Source organism: Lycium barbarum, chromosome 1 (assembly GCF_019175385.1).
Source record: "Lycium barbarum isolate Lr01 chromosome 1, ASM1917538v2, whole genome shotgun sequence".
Classification (NCBI taxonomy): domain Eukaryota; kingdom Viridiplantae; phylum Streptophyta; class Magnoliopsida; order Solanales; family Solanaceae; genus Lycium; species Lycium barbarum.
In genome coordinates, this window is record NC_083337.1 from 48,750,140 (window position 1) to 48,775,571 (window position 25,432).

At 38.1% G+C, this 25,432-nt stretch overlaps 1 protein-coding gene across 3 annotated transcripts; it reads left to right on the forward strand.

Moving 5' to 3' along the window:
- Positions 1–13,106: 13,106 nt before the first annotated feature.
- On the forward strand, positions 13,107–25,075 carry LOC132635420 (protein NETWORKED 1A-like). Of its 3 annotated transcripts, XM_060351822.1 has the most exons (6): positions 13,107–13,334; positions 14,005–14,082; positions 14,574–14,819; positions 16,919–17,206; positions 18,661–22,868; positions 23,451–25,075. In XM_060351822.1, exons 5-6 carry the CDS (start codon positions 18,663–18,665, stop codon positions 24,693–24,695), a joined length of 5,451 nt encoding a protein of 1,816 aa, XP_060207805.1. In that variant the 5' UTR covers positions 13,107–13,334; positions 14,005–14,082; positions 14,574–14,819; positions 16,919–17,206; positions 18,661–18,662; the 3' UTR covers positions 24,696–25,075. The 3 variants fall into 3 exon arrangements, with proteins under 3 accessions (XP_060207805.1, XP_060207796.1, XP_060207788.1); XM_060351813.1 differs by lacking the exon at positions 16,919–17,206 and having other exon boundaries at positions 13,947–14,082; XM_060351805.1 differs by lacking the exon at positions 16,919–17,206.
- The last annotated feature ends 357 nt before the right edge of the window (positions 25,076–25,432 follow it).

Consider the following 25,432-nt stretch of genomic DNA (forward strand, 5'->3'; position numbering starts at 1 on the left):
GAGGTAAAGCAGCGCCAGTTTGAGGATCCTCTTTTGATTCAGTACAGAGATGTGGCCCTTAGTAAATCAAAGACTCAGTTTGAGATCTCGCCTGACGGAGTATTATTATATGACGGCAGATTCTGTGTACCGGACGTTGCGGGCTTACGGCGGCAGATTATGGGCGAGGCCCATAATGCACGATATTCTGTCCATCCTGGTTCCACTAAAATGTACCGGGACCTCAGGTGTTTGTATTGGTGGGACGGCATGAAGAAAGATATTGCTGAGTTTGTTAGTCAATGCCCGAACTGCCAGCAAGTTAAGATCGAGCATCAGAAGCCCGGTGGATTATTACAGGAGATGGAAATTCCAGCCTGGAAATGGGAGATGATTAATATGGATTTCGTTGTTGGACTACCGCGCACTCCACGCAGGTACGACTCTATCTGGGTTGTTGTTGACAGGCTAACGAAATCAGCCCATTTCCTTCCGGTTCGGACTACTTATTCGGCTGAGGACTATACCAGATTGTATATCAGAGAGATAGTCAGACTTCACGGAGTCCCGATATCTATTATTACTGACCGAGGTACCCAGTTTACAGCAAATTTCTGGAGGTCATTTCAGGAGGGATTAGGGACTCAGGTGAGTCTCAGTACAGCTTTTCACCCTCAGTCCGACGGGCAGGCCGAGCGCACTATTCAGACGCTCGAAGATATGTTGCGGGCCTGCGTTATTGATTTCAGGGGCAGCTGGGATGATCATTTGCCGCTTATTGAGTTTGCCTATAATAACAGTTATCACTCCAGCATTCAGATGGCTCCGTACGAGGCCCTTTACAGCAGGAGATGCAGGTCTCCTATTGGCTGGTTTGACGTGGGCGAGACTAAGTTGATTGGGCCAGATGTGATCCAGGAGGCTGTAGATAAGGTAAAGCTTATTCGAGAACGATTATTGGCTGCTCAGAGTCGACAGAAAGCTTATGCAGATAGACGACGTCGACCGTTAGAGTTCCGGATTGGCGACTGGGTATTCCTGAAGGTGTCGCCCATGAAGGGTGTCATGAGATTCGGTAAAAAGGGTAAGTTGAGCCCCCAGTACATTGGACCGTATCAGATCGTGCGAAAGATAGGCGAGGTCGCCTATGAGCTAGACTTACCATCCGACTTGGAGGTCGTACACCCGGTGTTTCATGTGTCTATGTTGCGGAAATGTATTGGTGATCCTGCCAGGATATTCCCAGTAGATGACATTCAGGTGACGGAGCAGTTATCTTATGACGAGCAGCCTATATCTATTCTGGATCGACAGGTGCGGAGACTACGCACTAAAGAAGTGCCCTCCGTCAAAGTCCTGTGGCGCAACAATAATCGGGAGGAGATGACTTGGGAGGCGGAGGACGAGATGAAGAAGAAATATCCCCACCTGTTTCCGACATCCACAGGTAATCTAATTTCTTTTTCAGTTTGTTGTGTTGATTGATAAAATGAACTATGTATGTCATTATTAAAAAGGGACACTCCTGCCTTGATCATAAGACCTTATAAGGTTAATTTAACATTCGGGGACGAATGTTCTTAAGGGGGGGAGAATGTTATGTCCCGTGTTTTCGTATAATTGGAAATCGTGAAATAATTACGACTTGTGGATTATAAGGACATATTTTGATTTTAGTGAATATGACTATGTTGGTTATGGAATTATTAATGTTAAGACCTCGGGGTAGGCCGAGAATAAATTTGGAATTTCGGAAATTAGTTTCGGGAATTACAAAACGGGACTTTTGTGAATTGGGCCAAGAATTGGAGTACAACAAAATTGAGGCCCAAATGTTTAGGGTGGCCGGCCAAGGCCAAGCCCAAGCTTTATTTTAAGTGGTCATGTGTTTATCACATGACCCTTAATCAATATATATCCTTATGTTCCCTTTGAACTTTCAAGAAAAACCAAGATAAACACAAAAGAAATTGAAGAATGCCCTCTTGAGGCTCTCGGCCGAACCACATATTCCTCAACAAAATATTTTTCTAGCCTTTTGTTTTGATCACAAAATCGTGTCCCTTGGGTAAGTATAGTAAGCACAAGACGCTCTCCGACGTGATACAATTTGTTTGGCACAAGAACTACGTTTGCGACAAGTCGGAAAATCAAGAAAAGGTAAGAATTTTGCCCCTCTAATGTTATAGAATTGATATGAATGTGTTAAGGATTGGGAATAGACGAGAATCCCGTAATTTTGATATAAATAGAAAGCCGTGGGTGTGTGTGGATAGTGTGTGTTGGCCGTGAGCCATAGAGAGGAAAAATTGATGTGAATTGATCTTGGTTAAGTTGGTATAATGTGTTGTTGTGACCTTTATGTCGTAAATGATTAATTGGTGAATGAAATTGGCGTTGAAAAATGATTTTGGACATTATCGGAAAGCGTATACCCTTGGTATCATTATGTATATCATTGTATATTTAGGGTGCTAGAGACTTTAGATATGAACTTATAATGATGTTAATGAATTCGGAATGAAACGACGTGAGTTAGAATGTTCGTCGTGAACTTTTGATTGTTTTGAAGAATCATGGAACATAATGGATTTTGGTGTAATTTCGTGTATGGCTTGGATTGTAGTTAGGATGTGATTGTATAAGTTTGAATGTAAAAATGAATACAATTATGTAGATTTAGAATTGGAGTTTTGAAAGCTTGAATGAAAGTTGCCAACTTAGATAGCAAAGTAGAACTTTGAAGCTAGAATGGTTTGATTGTTGTTTGTGTTGTTTGTTGTCGTGTGGGCTGTTGTGGTTGATGTATTTTGAGCCGAGCTAAGCCTCGGGGATGTTAGATTTATAGGGGAAATGCTGCCGAAATTTCGGTAGGCAAAATTGGAGTTAAAGGCATTTTTAAGCCTAAGAATCTCAATTGGTAACTTTGACCATTTGCAGATTTTTGACGAAACGGGACTGGACTTTTGGAAGAGCCTACGACGTCTGTGAGGTATGTAAAGCTTCCCGCTCCTTCATTTGGCATATCTTAGTGTGTCAGTCGGATATGAGACCTTCCGGAGCATTTCTGCTCCTCGAAACCCGATCCACAGAAACGTTACTATTCATTCAATTCAATTGAAGCCTAAAGGCTCCATTTTGGCTAGAATGCCACTATTCGTCCAAAACCTATCGAAATGTGGTCGGGTAACCTAGAAATGATTATGTATGACCCTTGGCATATAACTGCTCGTAAAAATATGTTCGTCACCTCACTTCGACTCGAGGTGGGTCCGCTACCCCAAAATGCCCGATTTGCCCTTCGGGCCATCTTTGAGAATAAAGTTGAAAGTACCACTTCTGATCTTTGGGACATCCTCCTACGGGGTATGTTTGGACAATTCGATGCGCTAATCTATGTTTTGAACTATATGGACCATTTTGGAAACGTTTTGCAAAAAAAAGAAACTTTATGTCGGCTAAGTATTCGACTATTTTGTATTCTAATATGACTTATGAGTTTACCTTGTTTTGAAACACTATTTTGAAATACGATTTGCATTTGGTTGCTCACGACTCCGCTCGTGCCTTATTATGACTTCGTTCACCGGTTCCCGGGCCGGTTTTGATTCGTGCGCCTTATGACAATTCGGCCGTATGCTGTGTTACGGTTCCCGAGGCTTCGCCATAGGGCCGGGTTCCGTTTGGAGTTATGCTGTGATATGGCTCGTGATGCGATACGCTCACCGATGATTATGATTATGTTCGGGGATGTACGGGGATTTGAAACCTTCTGGTGTTATGCTGTGTGTGGCGCCAGCGTCGGAGTGGCGACCACGTTCTTAAGCGTTTGCATGATTTTGTTTGCATAAAAATACATGTATATGATTTCGATACAGATTTTGACATACCAGTTTGTACCCCACTTTGACATTTGATTTGCTTTCGATTTTGATCTATAATTCTGTACTCCGTGCTTTATATACTCAGTACATATTTCGTACTGACCCCCTTTCTTCGGGGGCTGCGTTTTATGCCCGCAGGTGCAGATATCGGTGATCCTCCGCAGTAGGCTTCACTTCTTGCTATTCCGGAGTACTCTTATTTGATCCGGAGTCCACTTTTGGTACAGACTCTTTTGCTTTGTATATATTTGGTATATTTGACTATTTGGGTACGGCGGGGCCCTGTCTCGTCATATGTCTTTGTTTTGAGTTCGTAGAGGCCTGTAGTCATATATGTGGGGCGAGGGTCCTATGTATGTTTGTCTGATTCCGTTTTCTGGTCTTAAGGCGGTTTGTTTGTTATGCCGGCCCCAAATGGCCCTTATGCTTATATTTGCACTTTTGACCGGCGATGTCCATTCCGCCGCTCAGTTTGTATTTAATACGACATTTTGATTTGGCACGACCGCTTAAGACATACTTGATATAAATTATGTTCGATATGATTTCGAAAAATTATGAAATAAGTTTGGATTTGAAAATGAACGTGCGATTCGGTTTGGGTACCCAGGTAGGGTGCCAGTCGCGGCCCACGGGGCTGGGTCGTGACAAAACCAGACAAATAAATTGAAACATATGGTATATCATTTATGTATATTTTAGTACTTAACTATAATTGAAAACAATAATGTATTTTCTCACTCTAATTAACTATAATTGACAACAATATTTTTTTTTTAATCAAATCCACCATAAAGGTGGAAATTTATTGATAAAGAAAATATGTACATATCAATCCAAAAGTGATTGATCAAATAAATAAATGAACCAAAAACAGAAATGAAAAGGAAAGGAAAAGTGGAACATGGAGATATAGACTATGAATTTGAACAGAATATTAACAGCTATTCAAAAAAGCCTTGACTTGATAACATCTATCACACCTTCAAGTCTCACAGGTGGCATGTTTCAAATCGTTTGAATCATTCTTCAGGCATCTTAAAACTACTGTGATCTTCTGTCCAAACCATTATCTATATGGGAGCCAAAACCACTTTCAAATCTGCATCAGTGTCCGAGGAGCATACATCCTAGACTAGATATGTGTACTGTCCATACTAGTGCATACAACATTTGAATCTGCATCTGTTGCTTATCAGTCTGCTGGTCATTGAAATCTGTCAATGTTCAGCTTAATCTTTATCATGAGACCAGGTTTGTATAGTATTTGATCCATAATTATCACGGCCTGCTACTTTGATCATGTGTATCACAAAAATTGAACTAAGGAATGAGCATGCCAAGCACACTAATACCACCCTAATACAGATGCTGCAAATACTCATAATCAGGTGACAAACTGTGCTAAGTGATGATATCAATCTGGTGCTTTATCTTGAATAGTTCTTATTCTCAAGTTTGGAATTCCTCTCTTCTCCAAATTCAAAATCCTCTTAGCTTGACTTGGCAATTCCTGAAAGTTATGAAAATGAACTGATCCTGCAAAACCAAAAACAAAGTTAGTTAAAAAATCTTCAAGCCCATTTCCTTCTCTATGTATATGCTCCACAGAAACTGTGTGATCAGCCATCATCCTCTTTATATCATCCACCAACATTGAGATACTCCAAGGAACCTTCCATTCATCATTTAGAATCATCTTCATGGTCATGGAATCTGTCTCTATGATCACTGGAAAAAGCTGTTTTACCACACAGTGCCTCAGTCCCATTCTAATAGCCTCAGCCTCAGCCACAGTATTTGTTCCATCTGCCAAAGTTTTTGCAGCTGCATACACCAGATCTCCCTTTTCATTTCTTATACAAAATGCAGCAGAACTTGGACCTAGATTTCCTTTAGCAGCTCCATCTGTATTGCACTTGTAAATTCCAAGTGCAGGTCTCCTCCATTCAATAATTCTACAAATGACAGTAGGCTTATATCCTTCAAAGAATTGAACCATCTGGTGCCATATAGTTGGAATGTTCATCCCAGGGAACTGAAGTTTACATAACATATGAATGTTCATATTTATGTCATACAACACTCTATTCAGATTCATATTTCCACCATGAAGCCTATTGTTTCTCCACTTCCATATTTCTCACACTATAAAAGCAAGCACTGCTTTGTATATGGCCTTCATTTTGAAATGGCATTTTGCTTCCCACCAACTTCTTATAGCCTGCTTGACCTGAACACAGTTCATGCTCAGTCCTGCCCCATATTGAAGTATCTCCAGACCTTTGTAGCCAATTCCCCACATAGAAACATATGATTTATAGTCTCTATTTAAGCATTTTGACAACAGCAACACTTTGAGACTAATGGAATACCAATACTTGCCACCACTTCATCAATTGGGACTTTAAACTTCCACAATCTCCACATGAAGAATGAAATTTTAAAAGGCACCCCTTTAATCCACATATTCTGAAATGGCAGTATCACATTAGCTTTTTGCCTCAGTAATTGCCATGCACTGCTTACTGTAAACTTGCATGTGCTTGTCATCATCCACCAAGGTCTATCCCATTCATTTGATGCATACTTAATGTCAATTTCCTGAATTATATGCTGCACAATATCCTCAGGAAACAGCTGCATTAGTTTGCTGATATTCCATTTTCCATCTGTCATAAGTTCTGAAACATCTTCAACCTGCTCATTAATTTGCCAGGACTGAAGAACCACATAATTAAGAGCACCTAGCTTAGTCCAATTGTCAAACCAAATGTTTGAACTTCCAATCTTTGGCTCCCACCAGATTTCCTGTTCTATACTTTCCCTTGCCTCCAACATCATCTTCCAGACTTGTGACCCTCCCTTCCATTGAACCACCTGAGGAATTTTCTTTTTACAGTATTTATTCCACATAAAATTATCCCAAAGATAGCTAGTGGTTCTAAACTTCCACCAGAGTTTAGCACATAGAGCTTTGGATGTGTCATAGATAGACCTGAAACCCAAACCACCTTCATGTTTGGGAATGCACATGTTAAACCAAGCTGCCCAGTGTCTGCATCTTCCATCCTCCTTATTATTCCAAAAGAACCTGGCAAAGATCCTATGTAGTTCCTTTATAACACATTTAGGAGGTCTTATAGCAGATAAAACATGAATTGGAATACTTTGAAGCACACTAGTGATCAACACTGCTTTTCCTCCATAGGATAGTAACTTGCCCTTCCAAGTTTGTAACCTGACTTTGATTTTCTTCAATAATTCAGTATAATCCACCTTCCTTTTTCTGGCATGAGTAATGGGAACTCCAAGATATGTAAAAGGAAAGTGTCCTCTCACAAATCCTGTTATTGTTTCTACCTGCTCACTTAACTCCTGTGATACCTTGCTGAACAAATAGAAAGAGCTTTTTCTCTTGTTTATCATCTGTCCAGATACTTTCTCATATTCCTGAAGAATGTCCATGATCATCTGTAAAGATTGGCTATCAGCTGATGAGAAAATGGTTGTATCATCTGCATATGCCAGATGATTCAGATCAGCACTCCACTTTGGCATCCCATATCCCACAAAACTAGACTGATCAAACAAAGAATTTAAGGCCCTTGAAAGAACTTCTGCAGCAATGATGAAGAGAGCAGGAGAAAGTGGATCTCCTTGCTTGACACCCCTTGTAGAATGAAAGAAACCATGTGCCTGGCCATTTAAAAGAACTAAATACCAATTATTTGCCAACAACCTCCATATCAGATCAATGAACAATGGAGAAAATCCCATTTTTCCCATGACTTTACAGAGATATAACCATGATACCCTATCATATGCTTTTGCCATATCCATCTTAATTACAACATTTGCTGGTTTTCCTCTCTTCCTTATATCAGTAACAATTTCCCGTGTCAACAACACATTCTCAATTATATTTCTGCCCTTTACAAAACCAGACTGATTTGAAGATATCACCCTTGTAAGTAGCTTATCTAGTCTGTCATGCACTACTCTAGATATGACCTTATTGATAAAATTACTAAGACATAGGCCTCATATCAGAGAATGTGTCAACAACATTCTTCTTTGGCAGTAAAACCAGATGTGTGTGAGTTATTGATTTTGGAAGAGTTTGTCCTTCAAAGAAAGCTTTAACCACATTATATACATCTGCCTTTATCACCTCCCAACACTTTTGATAAAATATACCAGAAAAACCATCAGGACCACAGGCACTATCTCCATTTAATTCAAATACAGCCTTTTGTACTTCCTCCATGGTAGGTTGCTCAGCAAGTAAAATATTATCCTCCTCTCTGATCAGCTCTTGAATGTGATTAAGTATTGGTGAGTCTTCACTAACCTCCTCATGAGTAAATTTCTTGTGGAAAAAATTGACAGCTTGTGCAGCAACACTATCAACATCCTCAAGCCAATTATCATCATCATCTTTTATCCTCATGATCTGAATTCTCTTTCTTCTTCCTTTTACCAGGCTATGGAAATATCTTGTATTCTTGTCACCTTCAGAAAAACAGTCCATCCTGGCTTTTTGCCTCCAGAATTCCTCCTCATAATGAAGATATAGTTTAAGTTCTGTCTGTGCCCTTTGCATGACCATTCTATTTTCTTCTGATGGATTTTCTTCAAACAGCTGCTCTTTAATCTTAACTATTTCCTCTGTTATAACAAGCTGTTTAAAAATGTCCCCAAAAGTAGTCTTACTCCAAGTACTTAAGGCAGTTTTCAGTTTCTTCATCTTGAGCTTAAATGACAGAAATGCATCATCAGTTAAGACTGTATCCCATTGCTGCTTAACAAAATCAAGAAACTTATCATGTTCCACCCAGAATTTGGGAAATCTGAAAGGTTTGATAAACTTTTGCACTTGATCTCCACATGATACAAGTAATGGTGCATGATCAGAACCAGTCCTTGACAAATGTTCTGCTTCTAATTGTCCAAACCAATTCTGAAAGATATCATTATAAAGCATCCTATCCAATCTCTTAAATATACAGTCATTAGCAGCCCTACCATTCCACCAAGTGAAAGGACTCCCTTTGAAAGGAATCTCATGTAGTTCATAAGAATTCAAACAAAAGGCAAAATCTTCATATTTTTGTGGCAAAACTGGTTGACCTCCTATTTTTTCTTCTTCATTCAATAAAACATTGAAGTCTCCACCAACCAGCCAGGGAGATGTCATATTACTAGCTAAGAGGTATAGATTGTCCCACAACTGCAGTCTCTCCACTTCAGAACATTTAGCATACACCATTGTGACCACCATATCTTTACTATAATCTTGGAACTGCAGCTTTACAGTAATAGATTGCTCAGTAGCCAATAGAATCTCAACATCAACATTATGTTGAACAAAGAACCAGATTTTCCATTACAGTTGGAACCAGCATAAGGCATTCCAAGTTTCCTTCTGTATTTCTGAATTTGCCTCTGATGTTGAAAAGGTTCCATCAGAGCTATCAAAAAGAACTTGTGATGCTTATGTAACATTTGAACTCTATGAAATGCTTGTTGGGACTTGACTGATCTTATATTCCAGAATAAAGTTTTAACAATCATTTAACAGACTTCTTAATGTGACTCCTTGTTGCATACCTCCCAGCTTGTTGAACTTCAGGATTTTGCTTTCTTCCTTTCCTTGGCACTTTGCTTTGTGATTTTGGAGATAGTCCTGCTTCTACACACGTCTGTTGTAGTTTCATATCAATAGCAACACTCTTAGCATCTTCCTTCTTGTTGTTGATCAGTTTTAACTGATCATGTTCCTCCTGTAACTTGTGAGAAACTAATTGATGTAAAACTTTATTTGGTGATACCCTTTCAGCAAGATTCAAAGGCTGCATCTCTGTCATATCAGGAATAATAGCCAAAGCTAAATTCCCATATTCAGGATCAGTAACTTTCTCTGGATAATAGACAACCAACTGCAAGTTACAGCTAGAACTAAGTACCTCCTCAACAGCATTATCCTTCAGAATTAATGCTTGACTAAACTCCTCCTGGTCCATGAAACCAGCCTATGTTGCATCTTGTCAACAATGCCATCATTCAAATACACATCACCTGGTTGAGTACATTCAGACACCTGATTTTGCATAGAATTGTCAGAAGCCTCATTTCCACCATGACTTCTATTACTATCCAGCCTTTGAGAAACATGTTCATATGCATCTTTGCCACCCCCTTTTTCAACTCCCAGTTGCTGATCAGGTTCTCCAACTCTTCTCTGTACCAGTTCAGACATTTGATCACCTGCAGTAACTTTTATATTCTCACATTCATTACATTCATGAGAAACCTTTAAGTCATAATCTTTTTTGACCTCCAGACATTTTATTTTGCCATTCAGCTGTGGAGTATCACTTTCTATTTGAACAGAATCATCATTAGATTGTTGTACTTTGGCAATAACTACTACACTGTGATCAGTTCCACTCTTGTCAGTTTCATACTCATGCATTTCACCTTCCTCCAATGACTTATTATCATTTGTAGCCTGGCATTTATCCAAACACAAGTATGCAACATCCACACCACAATGCACCTTATTATGCTCCTCCTTGTCATCTATACTTTCAGCTATTACCCCTTGTACTGCAGCCACCTCTTCATTAGTGACATGCTCCTCATGACTATTTTCCAGCCTCCTAACATCAACATCATCAGCTCCTTGGTTCAATACCTCAAATTTATTTGATACCTTCACTTGTTTATGACCCTCATCCCTTCCAGTTGGTTTTCCTTTGTTCTGGTACTGCCCTTTATTACCAGGATAAGTTACCACAGTATCACTTGATAACACCCTTGGTAGATACTGCTGCACTGATTTTTTCCACCCCTTGTTTCTTCTATATCTTCCTTGTTGGAATTGGCCTTGTTCACTTGTTCCAGGCTCATTATCTGCTACAACTGCAACCTTTCCTTTATTTTGAGACCCTTCCCCATTATGTGTTACCTCATTTTCCAACAGTTCTGGATGTAGCACCCAACATTCATCATTAGAATGACTTTGTAAAAAACACCTTGTGCAATATTTTGGTAAGTAGTCATATTGAATATTAACCTTGATCGACCTGACCTCCTTTGTATCATCATCTTCAATCTCCATCCATACAGACTTAGGCAAATCAGCAAATAAATCTACCTGCACTTTTACTCTTGCACAGTTTGGCCTAGTCTTATTGATAGTAGCAGCATCTAGTTGGATTGGCTTACCAACAGCAGAAGCCAATGTAAATAATGATTCCTTAACAAAAAAGGTAGGAAGCAAATTCGGAAACGATATCCAAGCCATAGCAATTGAGGTTTCCTTCTCCACACTGAATTTTGAATCATATATTAATGGCCTCATTTGATATGAATGACCATTCTTTGACTTCAACCAAAATAAACTTTTTGATGATATATTAATAAAATCTTCCCTAAGATCACACCTTATCAGTACATGCCTATCTCTCAAAAAACCTACACGAACATTACCCTTGGCACCACACTGATGAGGAATAATGGATCGCAACTCTTCTAGTTCAGGCAGCCATAGAAAAACTTACCAACAATGGCATATTGTAAATTTTCAATCCTTTCCATTAGTAGAACTTCCGAAGAGGACCATCTTACACCGTGTTTACCCTCTATGATCTCAACCATCTTCATAGGAATGGATTCACACGTTTGCATGGGATTTTTATCAGTTTCATGCATTAGGGTTTGACAATAGTTTTGTGACGTAGGAATTACTGTTTGTGATTGATGAGCATTGCTGGACAAGGAGAAGAGAGGAGGGAAGTCTTGGGGAGAAAGAGACTGACCAACCACCAGGTGCGGCGGCTGGCCATATTTGCGTTAGGGTTTCAGAGTAGGGTTTGCATGGGAAGAGAGAGAAGAGAGCTTTTTTCCCTACCAATAGGAGAAAGTTAAATTCTTTAATTGACAACAATAATGTTCTCACTCTAATTTATGATTTGTAAAATCAAATTACTTGTTTTAGAATTTTTTAAAATTTCGAAAAGGCCAGCTTTGTCGAAGATCCTTTGTTTGCAAAGATTCAAACAAATCTCTTTTAAATTGTAAGTTAGTGAACTCCATTTTGGCGAACTCAAAATAAATTCACTTTGATAGCTAATGTGAAAGTCTTCCTTTCCCCACTTACCCTCATCTCGCCTCCCCCATTTTCATGAATATTTAAATTTACAACGGAAAAGGCTCATAAGTACCCCTAACCTATTGAAAAAGGCTCATAAATACCTTCCTTCCACCTTTTGATCTAAAAATATCCTTCCATCCACCTTTTAGGTCTAAAAATACCCTTAAGGTTTGTTTTTGGCTCAAATATACCCTTCAAACTAACAAGTTAAAATTAACTCTTTTAAAAAGCCAAATGGCATTTTGTAATTGGTCAATAATAAAATTCCGTAATTTAAAAAAAATTCTAGATTTAAAAAACAAAAATTGCCAATAATAAATTGCCAGTAATTTAAAATTCCAGATTTAAAAAAAAAATTTCCAATAATAAAATTCCGTAATTTACATATATTTTTTTTAAAAAATTGTGTGGAAACTTTAGGTTTAAGTGTTTTATTTTTTAAGGTTTTGATTCAAGCGTGTTATTTTTTTAATCAAGACATAAGCCAAATGACATTTTGTAATTGGTCATACATTTTAATTTTAGAATAAGTAAAACCCACCCAATTTTTAAGACGCAAACCCACCCATTTCTTTTCAAAAAATAGTAGAATAATTGAATTAGATTTATGTTCAAAATAAAGTTATGTCTTGATTAAAAAAATAACACGCTTGAATCAAAATCTTAAAAAATAAAACACTTAAACCTAAAGTTTCCACACAATTTTTTTTTTTTAAAAAATATGTAAATTACAGAATTTTATTATTGACAGTTTTTTTTTAAATCTGGAATTTTAAATTACTGGCTTTATTATTGGCAATTTTTTTTTAAATCTGGATTTTTTTTTAAATTACGGAATTTTATTATTGACCAATTACAAAATGTCATTTGGCTTTTTAAAAGAGTTAATTTTAACTTGTTAGTTTGAGGGGTATATTTGAGCCAAAAACAAACCTTAAGAATATTTTTAGACCTAAAAGGTGGATGTGGATGGAAGAATATTTTTAGACCAAAAGGTGGAAAAAGGGTATTTATGAGTTTTTCGATAGGTTAGCCTTTTCCGAATTTACAACGTGTATATCCCGGGATATATGTACATTGTATAGTGAAGACTGAAGACCATTCAAACCTGCATTTAGTGTCTTTCACATTGTCTCCGCTTTAAGAGTTTTTGTCACATTGACACTGCAGAAATAAAAATGCAGATTTGCCATTGAAGCCAGAGAGGGAGAGAGAGAGAGAGAGAGAGAGAGAGGCAATATGGGTTGACAGAAAATGAAGCAGCTGAGTGGTTTTCACAATCACGGCTGCTAATCAGATTCAGTACTTTGGTAAGCTTCTATTAATTGTTCTATTAAGATCCTTGTTTGTTTTTTGTTTTCATTTTCCATTTGCTTTAATTTGTCTTAGTCAATGTCCATTTTATTTCTTGATGGGAACTGATCGATATATTCCAAGTCCTGCTTATCAATCATAATTTTTTAATACATTTTACACCAGATTTCTTTGTTTGATTTACATTATCAACTGATTGACCTTTTGTGCTTTTTGTTCACGTCCATTTACAAATTCGCTGGCTTTCCTTTGTAAATGTTGATAGTTAAGCATCCTTTGCACTCTCATTTTACTACTTGACAAGTATGTGAAGCCTTAAACTGTTTGTTCTAGATGTTTCTTGATTTGTGTTATCGCCCACAGTCTTTCTCTAATGTAGAATTGATTCACACCAATTCTTCTATATCTTTCAGAAAAAACACGGATATTCGGATGTCATTAATCATTTGATATACGTTTATCCTTCACTTCATTCTTTTTCTTTCTGAAGTTTCGATGTAAAGATTCCTTTTTTACAAGTTTCTCTTTCTTGTTCTGAATGTGATGCTTATTGTCAATTGCGATGTTATGATGTGCATGCTAATAGTACCATTTCTATCTTGACACAGTATTATTCTGGGCCATATTGATAAGACTTGCATATATTTGGCATTTTCCTGATTGCAGCTTATTAGCTTTCAAACCTTCTGCATTAAAGAATTACCGCATCTTAGGTGGTCCATACCTAGTACAGAAGCACAACAGGTATGGTCCAAAGCTATATTGATGTTAGAGTTAGATTTCTCAAATGATCACTCAACTAATCCCTCCATTTCAATTTATCTGAACCTATTTGACTTGGCATAGAGTTTAAGAAAAAAGAGAAGACTTTTGAACTTTTGTAAAATGAGACACATATATTTTTTGTGGTGATAAATCATTGCATAAAGGTAAATTATTTCCAAACATGAAAAGAGGTCATTTTTTTTGGCACGGACTAAAAAGGAAATAGGTTCACATAAATTGAAACAGAGGGAGTAGTTATTATCTCAAAAAGTCACTTTCTTTGTTAAAAAAAAATTGGAATCAAGAAGAAGGGTGACTTTCTCAGATAATAACTATTAGTTGAGCGACCATCTGAGAATCAGCCCGTTGATATTATTATCCATGGGTCATAGTTTTCAGGTCTTGATCGTTTATTGCTTCAATTTTTTTTTTCTTATTTCTATCATATTTTATGCTATTCTGTTTCCTAGGTGAGAGAAACGAAGCTGTAAGACATTGATAGTTGAGCAATATAAAATTCTGTATACTGGCGTGGATGCATAATTTCTTGTAGTGGTATAAAGACCAGGATTTTGCAAGGACAAAACCTGTTGCCGTTTTGTTCTTTGCTGGAGTCATGGCAACCTTGCTACATCCTGAAACGAGGCGCTTGTACTCTTGGTGGTGGGATAGCCATATTCCAAAAAACTCAAAATGGCTTCAAGAAAATCTTACTGGTGAGGAGATTTCCACTTGGTTTACGGCTTTGTTTGAATATGATTCTTGTCATTTGGATGTTAAGCTTTTGCTCGGATTAATGGTGTCTTCTGGTTTTATCAAAACTTGGTAATACTGCATTGCACTGACAATGTATGTTCTGTTGTGTGTATGAAGACCCATTGATGTTAAAAATGGAAATATGTGATCACCAGAGAACGTTGGACCACTATCTTGGCTGAGGATTGTAGTGATATGAGCAGTAAATGGAACTATTTGAAGAGTAGAAAAGAATTACATTTTACGGAACCAATGAAACAGCTTATAGCAAGAAGAGGGGTAGATCTAACTTGTGTCACCGTTGAAGACCTAATTTACTATGCATAGTTCTAAAAATTAGGTACAAATATATATATATATATATTAATCAATGGCAGAATTTATCTTTGAATTGTAGTCAATAGTGAAGTTTGGTCACTTTAACGACTGTGAGGAAATGTATTCTGGCTTTATCCATGGGGTTTATTTTTGTCTTAAAGTATGTACAACAACAACAACCCAGTGAAATCCCACATCTTGGGGTCTGGGGAGGGTAGAATGTACGCAGACCTTACTCCTACCAAGGTAGGATGGCTGTTTCCGAGAGACCCTCGGCTCAAAGTATGTAAAGGAGTTATTTCTTTTTTTTGATCAAGTAAAAGTATTTTCATTCATAATCATGGCCAAAAAAGGCCGTATACAAGGGATATACCAAAAGGTAAAGAATCTACAAAAGACGATTCTCTACAAATTCCACCCAATCCTCTATATAACACGGAACTTTCTGTTTACACCAAAAGAAAAGAAGGGAGCGGGAGACTACTCAACTGAGAAAAACTTGACTCTACTCCTTCAAAAGCTCTCTTGTTTCTCTCATTCTAGACTTTCTACATGCAAGCGGAACCACGCTCCAAGCCCTTCTTCTCCCGCTCTTCCAAATGACCACCAACTCTCTCACAGTTCTTGGCATTGTCCAAGGAGTGCGGAACCACCTAAACATATCCCACCACAATCTCATGGTAAACCCGCAATATTGAAGAAGATGGTCCACGTCCTCCCCCGTCTCCTTGCATATGTAACACCAACTGACGCAAACAATCTTCCTCTTTCTAAGATTTTCCGCCGTCAAAATCACCTCTCTAGTGGCTAGCCAAGTGAAGAAACACACCTTCCTCGGCACACTTGGAACCCATATTGCATTACATGGGAAATCAACCTCCTCCGTAACCAAAAGTTTCTCATAAAAAGACTTCACAGAGAACACTCCACTATTTCCCAGGCCCCAGCACCACACATTGGGATTATCCATCGGATTGACTTGCCTATGCAGCAAATCTATCAATCTTTGTTATGTCCTAGTAATCTGTCATAACTTGGAATATATATTCTCTTAGCTCTTACTTGATTGTCAAGAAGCTGGCTACTAATAATCATGGATAAAAGGAGTTCTTATTACCTATATCATTCAAATGAATTGAGAAAAGTAGTATCTCTTCTTCTGCTTGTCTGCCTCGGTACATCTATGAGTGTTAGGAAAACATATATTTTGACCTTTTAGTGGGAAGGAATAGAATGTCAGTGATTGAAGGCTTGCCTTGATCTTGATTCATGCCTGTTTTCATAAGAATATGCTTGAACCAAGATATTTATAAGTGTTCTCTGTGTCCACAAGTGTATAAAATGTGTGTGCAATTTGTACTTTGAGTCGATTACCATCATGTGGTATGATTTGTTCGCCAATAAGAAGGTCCGATGATTGAATATGCATAGATTTGTTGTTCCATTACCTTATAAGTTAGATCTTTACTTTAGACTATCAGAGAAGTTGGTTAATTAAGTTGATACTCATATCTGGAGCGGTTACTCTTTTTCGTGGTTGCCTTTTCTTCTCGTCTCGGCATTACATAAATTGTGATCGAAGGCTAGATACTCTGCTTTGTGTCTCAGATTTCTTGCTGTCCTTTTTGCCGAACTAGAAACCATATAATTAAATTGATTTTGGTGAGTTCAGCTTCATTCATTAGGGTCTGTTTTGTTCAATGAACTATTGTGACAATTATTTCTTAAAAATCCTCTGCAGATAAGGAATTCCCTTGGAATGGTTCCTGAAAATCTTGGGTTTCACATTTGAGTGATTAGAGTGAATTCAGAGGCAGTTTCACTTACCAACGAATTGAGAGGCAGTTGCACGCACCGATCTTCAAAATATCTGGTCTTAGGGGGTTAATGTAAAAAACCGGAACTTAGATAGGAAATTCTCTAGACAGGAGAAATTGTTTCAATGCATAATTAATAAAGGAATTGCTACTCTGACTCCACAAGAGACTGGCATTGAGATGTTATGGGGTTACTTTTCTGGTCTTGGCAGGTTCGCTGTTGGTTCATCAAATTCATTTTTGCTGGTCATTGTTAAGACCACTTAAACATTGGGGCTCTGGTTCTTGATGTGATTGATAGTAAAAGGGCAGCCCGGCTTCATCAAAAAGTAAAAGGGCAGCCCGGTGCACTAAGCTCCCGCTATGCGCGGGGTCCGGGGAAGGGCCGGTCCACAAGGGTCTATTATAAATTTTCCACCCTTATGGTACTTCCGTCCTTGCCATTTGCATATCTCTCTATCTTTCTGCCAAAAAATGCAACCCGCCTAAACCAACATACTTGACTTAGAGCCAGCTACTTCTATTACAGTCCAACCTCCCTGACTATAGATTAGTGCTATGAGTACCATCTGTTTCTGCTTGGTCCCTGTGCAAGAACACCTTACCTTCTATTCCATTTCCAGACACTCCTACTTCTCCTAAAACCTTTCCTTAGAGCATGTTTGTCAAGCTTCCCAATCTGCTTATTTTGAAAGGTGCTTTTCGGTAAAATTACTTTGGAGCTGCATAAATTTGAGTTTGGCCAAACATTTGTGAAGCGCGCTTTTGTCTCCTAAACTTTCAATTGGCCACTCTTTCAGGATCTGTTTATTTTGAGAAATCCTTTTTGGTAAAAGTACTTTGGAGTTGCATAAATTGAGTTTGGCCAAACATTTGAGAAGTTGTTAGTATTACAAAAGTACTTTGTGTTTAGCTAATCTTTTCAAAAATAATTTAAGCGTCAGATTACGAAAAAGGGCATGTATAGGTTTACTTTAAAATTTATTAACTAAAAAGAAAGACAGTTTTTGTTATTTATTATTAGAGACTTCAATTAAGTTTTTTATTTGTTCAATTGATATGTTTCATGTTTACTTAGAGATCTGTGGAAAGAAAGAGTAGGAAAGATATTGGAGAAAAAGCCATGCGGGTTCAGTGTCGAACGCTGGTGTAGATGCACGGTCACGAGAAACTCCTTTGTATTTCTTACCGTTGTTCTCAAACTGGTTATAGCTCCCTTATAAATATCCTTTATGGCATTCCATATATTTAATTTGAATTCCCTTCTTTTCAACAACACCAAAGGACTTTTATTGACACTGTATGGTATGCTCTCTCTAGATCAATCAACACCTAGTGTAGGTCCTCCTCCTCCTAATAAGTTTTCATAAATCTTCTAATAATACTATGACCTCCGTTGTAGATCTACCAGCCATAAATTCAAACAGGATCTCTGTCACTTTAATGGTCTCCCTAAGTCTCCACTCTATCACTCTTTCCCAAAAGTTCATTGTATGACTCATGTTTAATGCCACGATAGTTAGCACAACATTGAATATCTCAATATATGGTCTTCTATTTGTAGTAGTTGGAAAATTATCTATAAGTTTCTTGTTATGCACTTTTTTTTCTCTTTTCTAAAATCTTATCGGAGGAACTTAAGTGGTCTTACATCTTATTTCAACAGAAATGGATGCTAAAGTAAAGGCAATGATCAAGCTCATTGAAGAAGATGCAGATTCATTTGCAAGAAGGGCTGAAATGTATTACAAGAAAAGGCCTGAACTAATGAAGCTAGTTGAGGAGTTCTATAGGGCATATCAGGCACTAGTGGAAAGATATGATCATGTAATTGGCGAGCTCAGGCAGGCCCAAAAAACCATGTCAGAGGCATTTCCTGACCAACCACCTTTTCTACTGGCTGAAGATTCGTCTGATACACATGAGTTTCATCAGCCTGCACTGGGTTTAATACCATCTAGTGTACATGCTGCAACGAAGATTGGATCTCATGCTGGTTATTCTAATAAGGAAACAAGCAAGTGGGGTTTAAAGCAGTTACTTGAGATGCTTGGGTCAGGAGAGGAAATGCTGAAGAACACAAAGTTCCTCGAAGGAAAATTGAGTAAAGGATTGAACGGAAACACACAAGAAAAGGAAAAATGTTTGCAAAATCAAGTATCTGAATTGTCAAATGAGAATGAGAATCTCAAGTCCAAGATCCTCGTTGAGTCGGAGCACGTCGGTCATGCTGAAGCTGAAGTTCAAAACCTGAAAGAAACCCTTGCTGATATGCAAGCAGAAAAAGAAGCTACCTTCATTCGGTATCAGCAATGCCTGGAACAGTTATCTGCTGCAGAGAGGGAGCTCAGTAGTGCACAGAAGGACTCTGTGAATTTCAGTGAACAAGCTAGCAGAGCTGAAAATGAAGTTCAGAAGATGAAGGAATCCCTTATCAAATTAGAGGCTGAACGAGATGCTGGTTTGAGCAAACACAAGAAGTGTCTGGATAGGATATCTAATCTGGTAGTTACGGCTTCTCAAGCACTTGAAGACACAAAAGAACTAAATACGAGAGCAATTAAGGAGGAAACCGAAGCTCAGAATCTTAGGAATGAGATCTCTAAGTTTGAGTCTGAAAAAGATGTTATCCTTCATGAATATAAGCAAAGCACGGTAAACATATCTGACCTAGAGGAAAAACTCTTGGTGGCTCAGGAAGAATCCGGACTGCTTAGGGATATAGCTGATAGAGCTGAAGCTGAGATCAAGAAACTGAAAATTGTTCTGATGAAACACAGTGAGGAGAAAGAAGCTGCTGCTCGCGACTATAAACTCTGTTTGGATAGAATATCCATCCTTGAGAATGAACTAGCTCGTGCCCAAGAGGATATAAAGCGCCTTAATGGTGAGCTTTCAATAGGAGCTGCAAAGCTTAAAGATACTGAAGACAAGTGTGTTGTGCTGGAGATATCAAAGCATTCATTGTACCTAGAGGTAGATCATTTGGCAAAGAAGCTTGCAATGAAAGATCAAGAACTCTCTAAGAAGCAGAGGGAGTTACAGAAACATCAAGTTGATTTGCAAAATGAGCACTTAAGCCATGCACAAGTTGAAGCCACCCTTCAGGCTCTGCAACATTTGCACCGTCAATCGCAAGAAGAGCAGAGAGCTCTGGCCATGGAGCTCAAAAATAGTCTTGAGCTGTTGAAGGAAGTGGAAACATGCAAAAATAGTTTGGAAGGTGAACTGAAGCGAGTGAAGGATGAAAACGATAGCCTGAATGAACAGAAATTTTCCTCAAGCAATTCGATAGAGAATCTGGAGAATGAAATCCTTAGCTTGAGGAAGATGAAGGTGAAACTTGAAGAGGCGGTTGCACAAGAAGTTGGACTAAGTGACAACCTTCAAAAAGAGATTGCATGTTTGAAAGAGGAAATCAAGGACCTGAACAGGAACTACCAGGCTTTAGTAGAGCAAGTGAAGGCTGCAGGTATAAACCCTGAATGTATTGACTCTTCAATAAAGGGCTTGCAGGAAGAAAACTCCAAGCTCAGGATAATCTGTGAGAACACCAAAAGCGAGAAACAAATCCTCCTCAAGAATTTGCAGAACACGGATGAACTTTTGAATAAGAAGGCTGTTCTAGAGAGTTTCCTCTCTGATGTAAATGGTGAGTTGCAGGGATCACAACAAAAGACGAGAGCATTGCAAGAGTCTTGTCAAATTCTCAATGAAGAAAAATCTACTCTTGTTGCTGAGAAAGCCGCTTTGCTCTCTCAGTTGCAAATCATAACCGAGGACATGCAGAAACTCCTAGAGAAAAATGCTATGCTTGAGAACTCTCTTTTGGGTGCAAAAGTTGAACTTGTAGATCTAACGGAAAAGGCGAATGGTTTAGAAGAGATATGTCAATTGTTGAAGAATGAGAATTCCAATGTTCTTGCTGAAAGAGGTCACCTAGCAGTTCAGTTGAAAAATGTTGAACGGCGACTTGAATGCCCGGAGACAAGAGTAATGGGATTGGAAGAGAAGTATGCTTGCCTAGAGAAGGAGAAACAAGCAGAACAGCTACAACTTGAAGAGCTTAGAGTTTTTGTTGAAATGGAGAAACAAGAAAGGACTAACTTTACACATCAGAGCGAGACCCGGTTAATTTATATGGAAAACCATATCCATCACCTACAGGAAGAGAGTAAGTGGAGGAAGAAAGAATTTGAAGAAGAACTTGACAAAGCTTTAAAATCTCAGTTTGAAATTTTCATCCTGCAGAATTTTATACAAGATATGGAAGAGAAGAATTATTCTCTGTTGATTGAGTGTCAGAAACACATTGAGACATCAAAATTGTCTGACAAACTGGTATCAGAGTTAGAGAATGAGAGTGTTGAACAGCAGGTTGAAGCAGAACTTTTGGTAGATGAAATTGAAAGGTTGAGAATGGGGATATATCAAGTTTTCAAGGCCCTTGAAAATGATTCTGACTTTGTTTCTAAAGATACGGTGGAAAAAGAACAAACTTTCCTGCATTATATTTTGGGCAGTATTGAGGATCTGAAATGTTCACTTAGAATGTACGAGTTTGATAAGCAACAGTTGCTGATTGAAAACTCAACTCTTCTATCTCTAATTGCACAGCTGAAATCAGAGGGCCTGGAATTGGAGTCAATGAAGAAATTTGTAGAGGAGGAGCTTAATATCGTGGCAGAGAGGCTGGTTACAGTGCAGAAAGACAACCATGGTCTACTAGAGATGAACAAGAAATTGCAATCAGAAATGAGCAGCCGCAGTCAACTAAATGCCATACATGAGGCGGAGGTTCAGACTCTCTGTGTCAAGCATGGTGAGTTGCAGACAGCTTACCTTGAATTACAAAAGAAATACTCTCAAGTACTTCATCAGAACGAAACATTGCTGACAAAAATCTCAGAGATCAAGGAGGAGAAATGGATACTGGAGCAGGAAAATGATGTTTTTCTACTTGAGACAATGGCGCTGGGTAACTTCTCTACAATTTTGAAGAGTTATGGTAGTGAACGAACTACTGAGCTAAAGTCAACATATGAGGATATGCGCAAACTTCATAGTGTTATCATTGACTTTGAGAAGGAAATAGTTGTATTGATTGGGAAGCTGGAAATGAAGGAAACTGAAAACCTACACCTGAAGAAATCAGTTGAAAGGTTAGGAAAGGAGCTACATGAGGTCACGGAATCTAATGATCATCTAAAGCTGGAAATGTCTACTGGGAAAGAGATTCTGGGTAAGCAGGAAATAGGTCTTTTGGAAGCAGAACAGAAGTTTAAAGTATCTGAAAGATTGAACTCAGAATTGCGTAGGGCTTTGGATGAACTAAAGACCGACTGTCTAGGATCCTCTAAGATGAATGAAGATCTAGAAAAGAAGATATTTGAAATATCGAGAGAGAATACCACTCAGAACAGGGAAATTCAATGCCTTCGAGAAGCGAACATGAATTTGGTGGGTGAATTAGTTATATTGCATGAAGAAATTGAAGAGCGACGAATCAGAGAAGACTGCCTAAGTTCAGAGCTCGAAGAGAAAGAGTATGAGTTTGGACTATGGGAGGCAGAGGCAGCAACATTTTATTTTGATTTCCAGATTTCCTCCACTCGAGAAGCATTACTGGAAAACAAGATGGATGAGTTAACTGAGGTTTATGGGAGACTCGAGAGAGAAAATGCTTCCAAAAATTTGGAGATTGAACAGATGAAAGTAAAAATCAATTTAATGGAGAGTGAAATTGGAGAGTGGAAGTCACAATTATATGCATATGCTCCTGTAATAGCCTCTTTAAGGCATGATGTGGTATCACTTGAGCATAATGCGCTCCTCCAGACGAGGCTTAAGCTAGCTAGCTCTCAGGAATCAAAGGTAATGTACTTTCTAATAATAAGTGATATACGTGTTTCTTTATTTTAAATGTTGTAATTTTTCCTTATCAAAAAAATATACATGTTTCTTTATTATGCTGCTTACAGCAACATGGGCCTGAATGTAACTCAAGCCTTTTGCGTGTTTACATGACCTTTGCTTAGAGCATCAATCAGTGATTTGATTGGAACTATTCTTAGTTTTCTATTACTTTAAATACTATTGCTAGTCAGGATTTTATTTGAAATCTTCCTCTTGAGGATTCATTCTCTCAGAACAATTTCCAGTGTGTCGTATTTCCTAGGGCTAGACTGATTTGTTTCTTGACTTGGTCTCATGACCTGCATCTAGATTCTGAAAGGATATCTAGTTCAAAAGTGTTAATAGTACACTGGTTTGATATTGCCTAATTAACTTGTAAGTATATTGTATGGACCTTAATTTAAAAATAAGGCCGAAATATATGAAGATCATTCCCAGCTGTTTTTGTCATTTGTTTTCTACCTAGACATGAAAAGGGGAGAATTTTCTATCAGCTGCAATTTTCTTGTTGAAATTTCTTCCTCCTACATATATTTGCAGTGTGTTGACGTTGAGGTTCATCTAGATGAAAGTAGATTTGAAAAGCTGATAGAAGATCAACCTGTCATGACAAAAGACATTCTAGATCTGCAGGAGCTCAGGGCCAGGATTAAAGAAGTTGAAAAAGTAGTGAAAAAGAGGAACAAGCCTATTTTACAGGTATCTTCATGCAACAAGATTGGGCGAGACAGTGCTGGAAGTGAAGTTGAGGTGTTAAAATCTCATCATAGCTTTGATCTAGAAAAAGAGGAGCATGCAGAAAGGTGGAGTCCTAGGAATGAGTATGGTGATGGTCATAATAGGCGAAAGATGAAATCCAAATCCTTTGATGTCAAAAACAGGATACTGATGAAAGATATACCACTTGATCATGTTTCTGATGGTTCACTGCAAATAGTTAGAAGAAGAGTTTCTTCTGGCTCTGACAGAGAAGATGATCGGATGCTTCGGCTATGGGAAACCACAGAGGAAGGTACCCCCAATAGAAGTGTTAAGGACTTAAAGGAACGGGCAAATTGTCCAACGGAGGGAAGTATAGGATACAATAAATTTAGAAATTTGGAGTGGAGGAGCGATCATCCTCCAACAGAATCAGAGGTGGAGAAGGAGTTGGGTGTTGATAAGTTAGAGTTATCAATGAACTCCTTTGATGCAAGTCATGAAACAAATAAACAGATTCTGGACCGACTTTCCTCTGATGCAGAGAAATTGATTAGTCTTCAGATGACTGTTGATAACATGAGAAGGAAATTGGATAAGGAAAGAAAGTCTAGAAAAGCCAAACATGTTGATTTTGAAGCAGCAAAAGAACAGTTACAAGAAGTTGAATTAAGGATTGTGCAGCTGGTGAATTTGAATGGCCATTTGATGAAGAATACAGAAGAAAGCACACTTTTCGCAGGAAGTAGTTCAACAGATTCAAAAGAGGTCTTGAATATCAGGCGCAAGAGAGTTTCAGAACAGACAATAAAGGGGTCCGAGAAGATTGTACGGCTACAATTGGAAGTTCAAAAACTTCAGTGCATGTTACTGAAACTGGACGATGAAACGAAAAGCATAGCCAGCAGCAGATTTTCCAGGAGAAACACAGGTATTGCATTGAAGAACTTCATCCATATTGGAAACAGAAATAGTGAAAAGAAGAAAAAGGCCCATCTTTTTGGATGCTTTAGACCTCCCAATAGCAGCAACATCAGTAGTAATAGATACCACATTGGAAATGCTTCTAATCTTCTTCAGCTTTGAGCAGGTGCTTCGATGTTCGTAGTTATTTTATTGTTTGGATCGTTTCTTCTCTAGTCAGAAACCCTCGGAAAACATATCCGCGTTCATTTTTAGGTGAATTATAACAGTTAGATGGGAGCTAATTCCGATTGAATTTTATGAAGGCTAGTATTTCGTTGTTCAAGACTTTTGAGTACCTAAAGTAGTTTAGCAACTACAATACTTTCTTGATTTGTAATTTAAGCTTTCTAGGGCTATTTGTTGTTGGTAGCCAATCTAGGTTTTTAACAGTGAAGCTATTATCTTCAGCTTTTGCATGTAGAGTTTCTGCAAAAGCATTCCTGCAAGGACTTCAAGTTTCAGAACTCAGTTCCTCAAGGTACCAAAGTTTCCTTCTCTAACCAACATTTGCTTATTGGTTAACCAGTTCAATTTTATATAATAGGTCTTGATGTGAAAAATATTTACTAAACTACCTACTGTCATCTCATTTTGACCACTATTATGAGCACATCTGTAGCTCCAATGAAAACTACCTATCTAGGCTTGAACTGCATTCTCATCAATGAGGTCATTCAAAGTTAATCACAGCAATCGTCGCAGGTCATTAACGTCACAACTGAAGCATAGAGTTCTATGTAGCAATTACGCAACAATGATAACCAGTAAATATGATTTTCTGGTTTCAAGGCAAAATAAATACCTGTACTAGAGAGAGACACAAGAAATTGATATTCATTTAACCAAATAGGATCAAC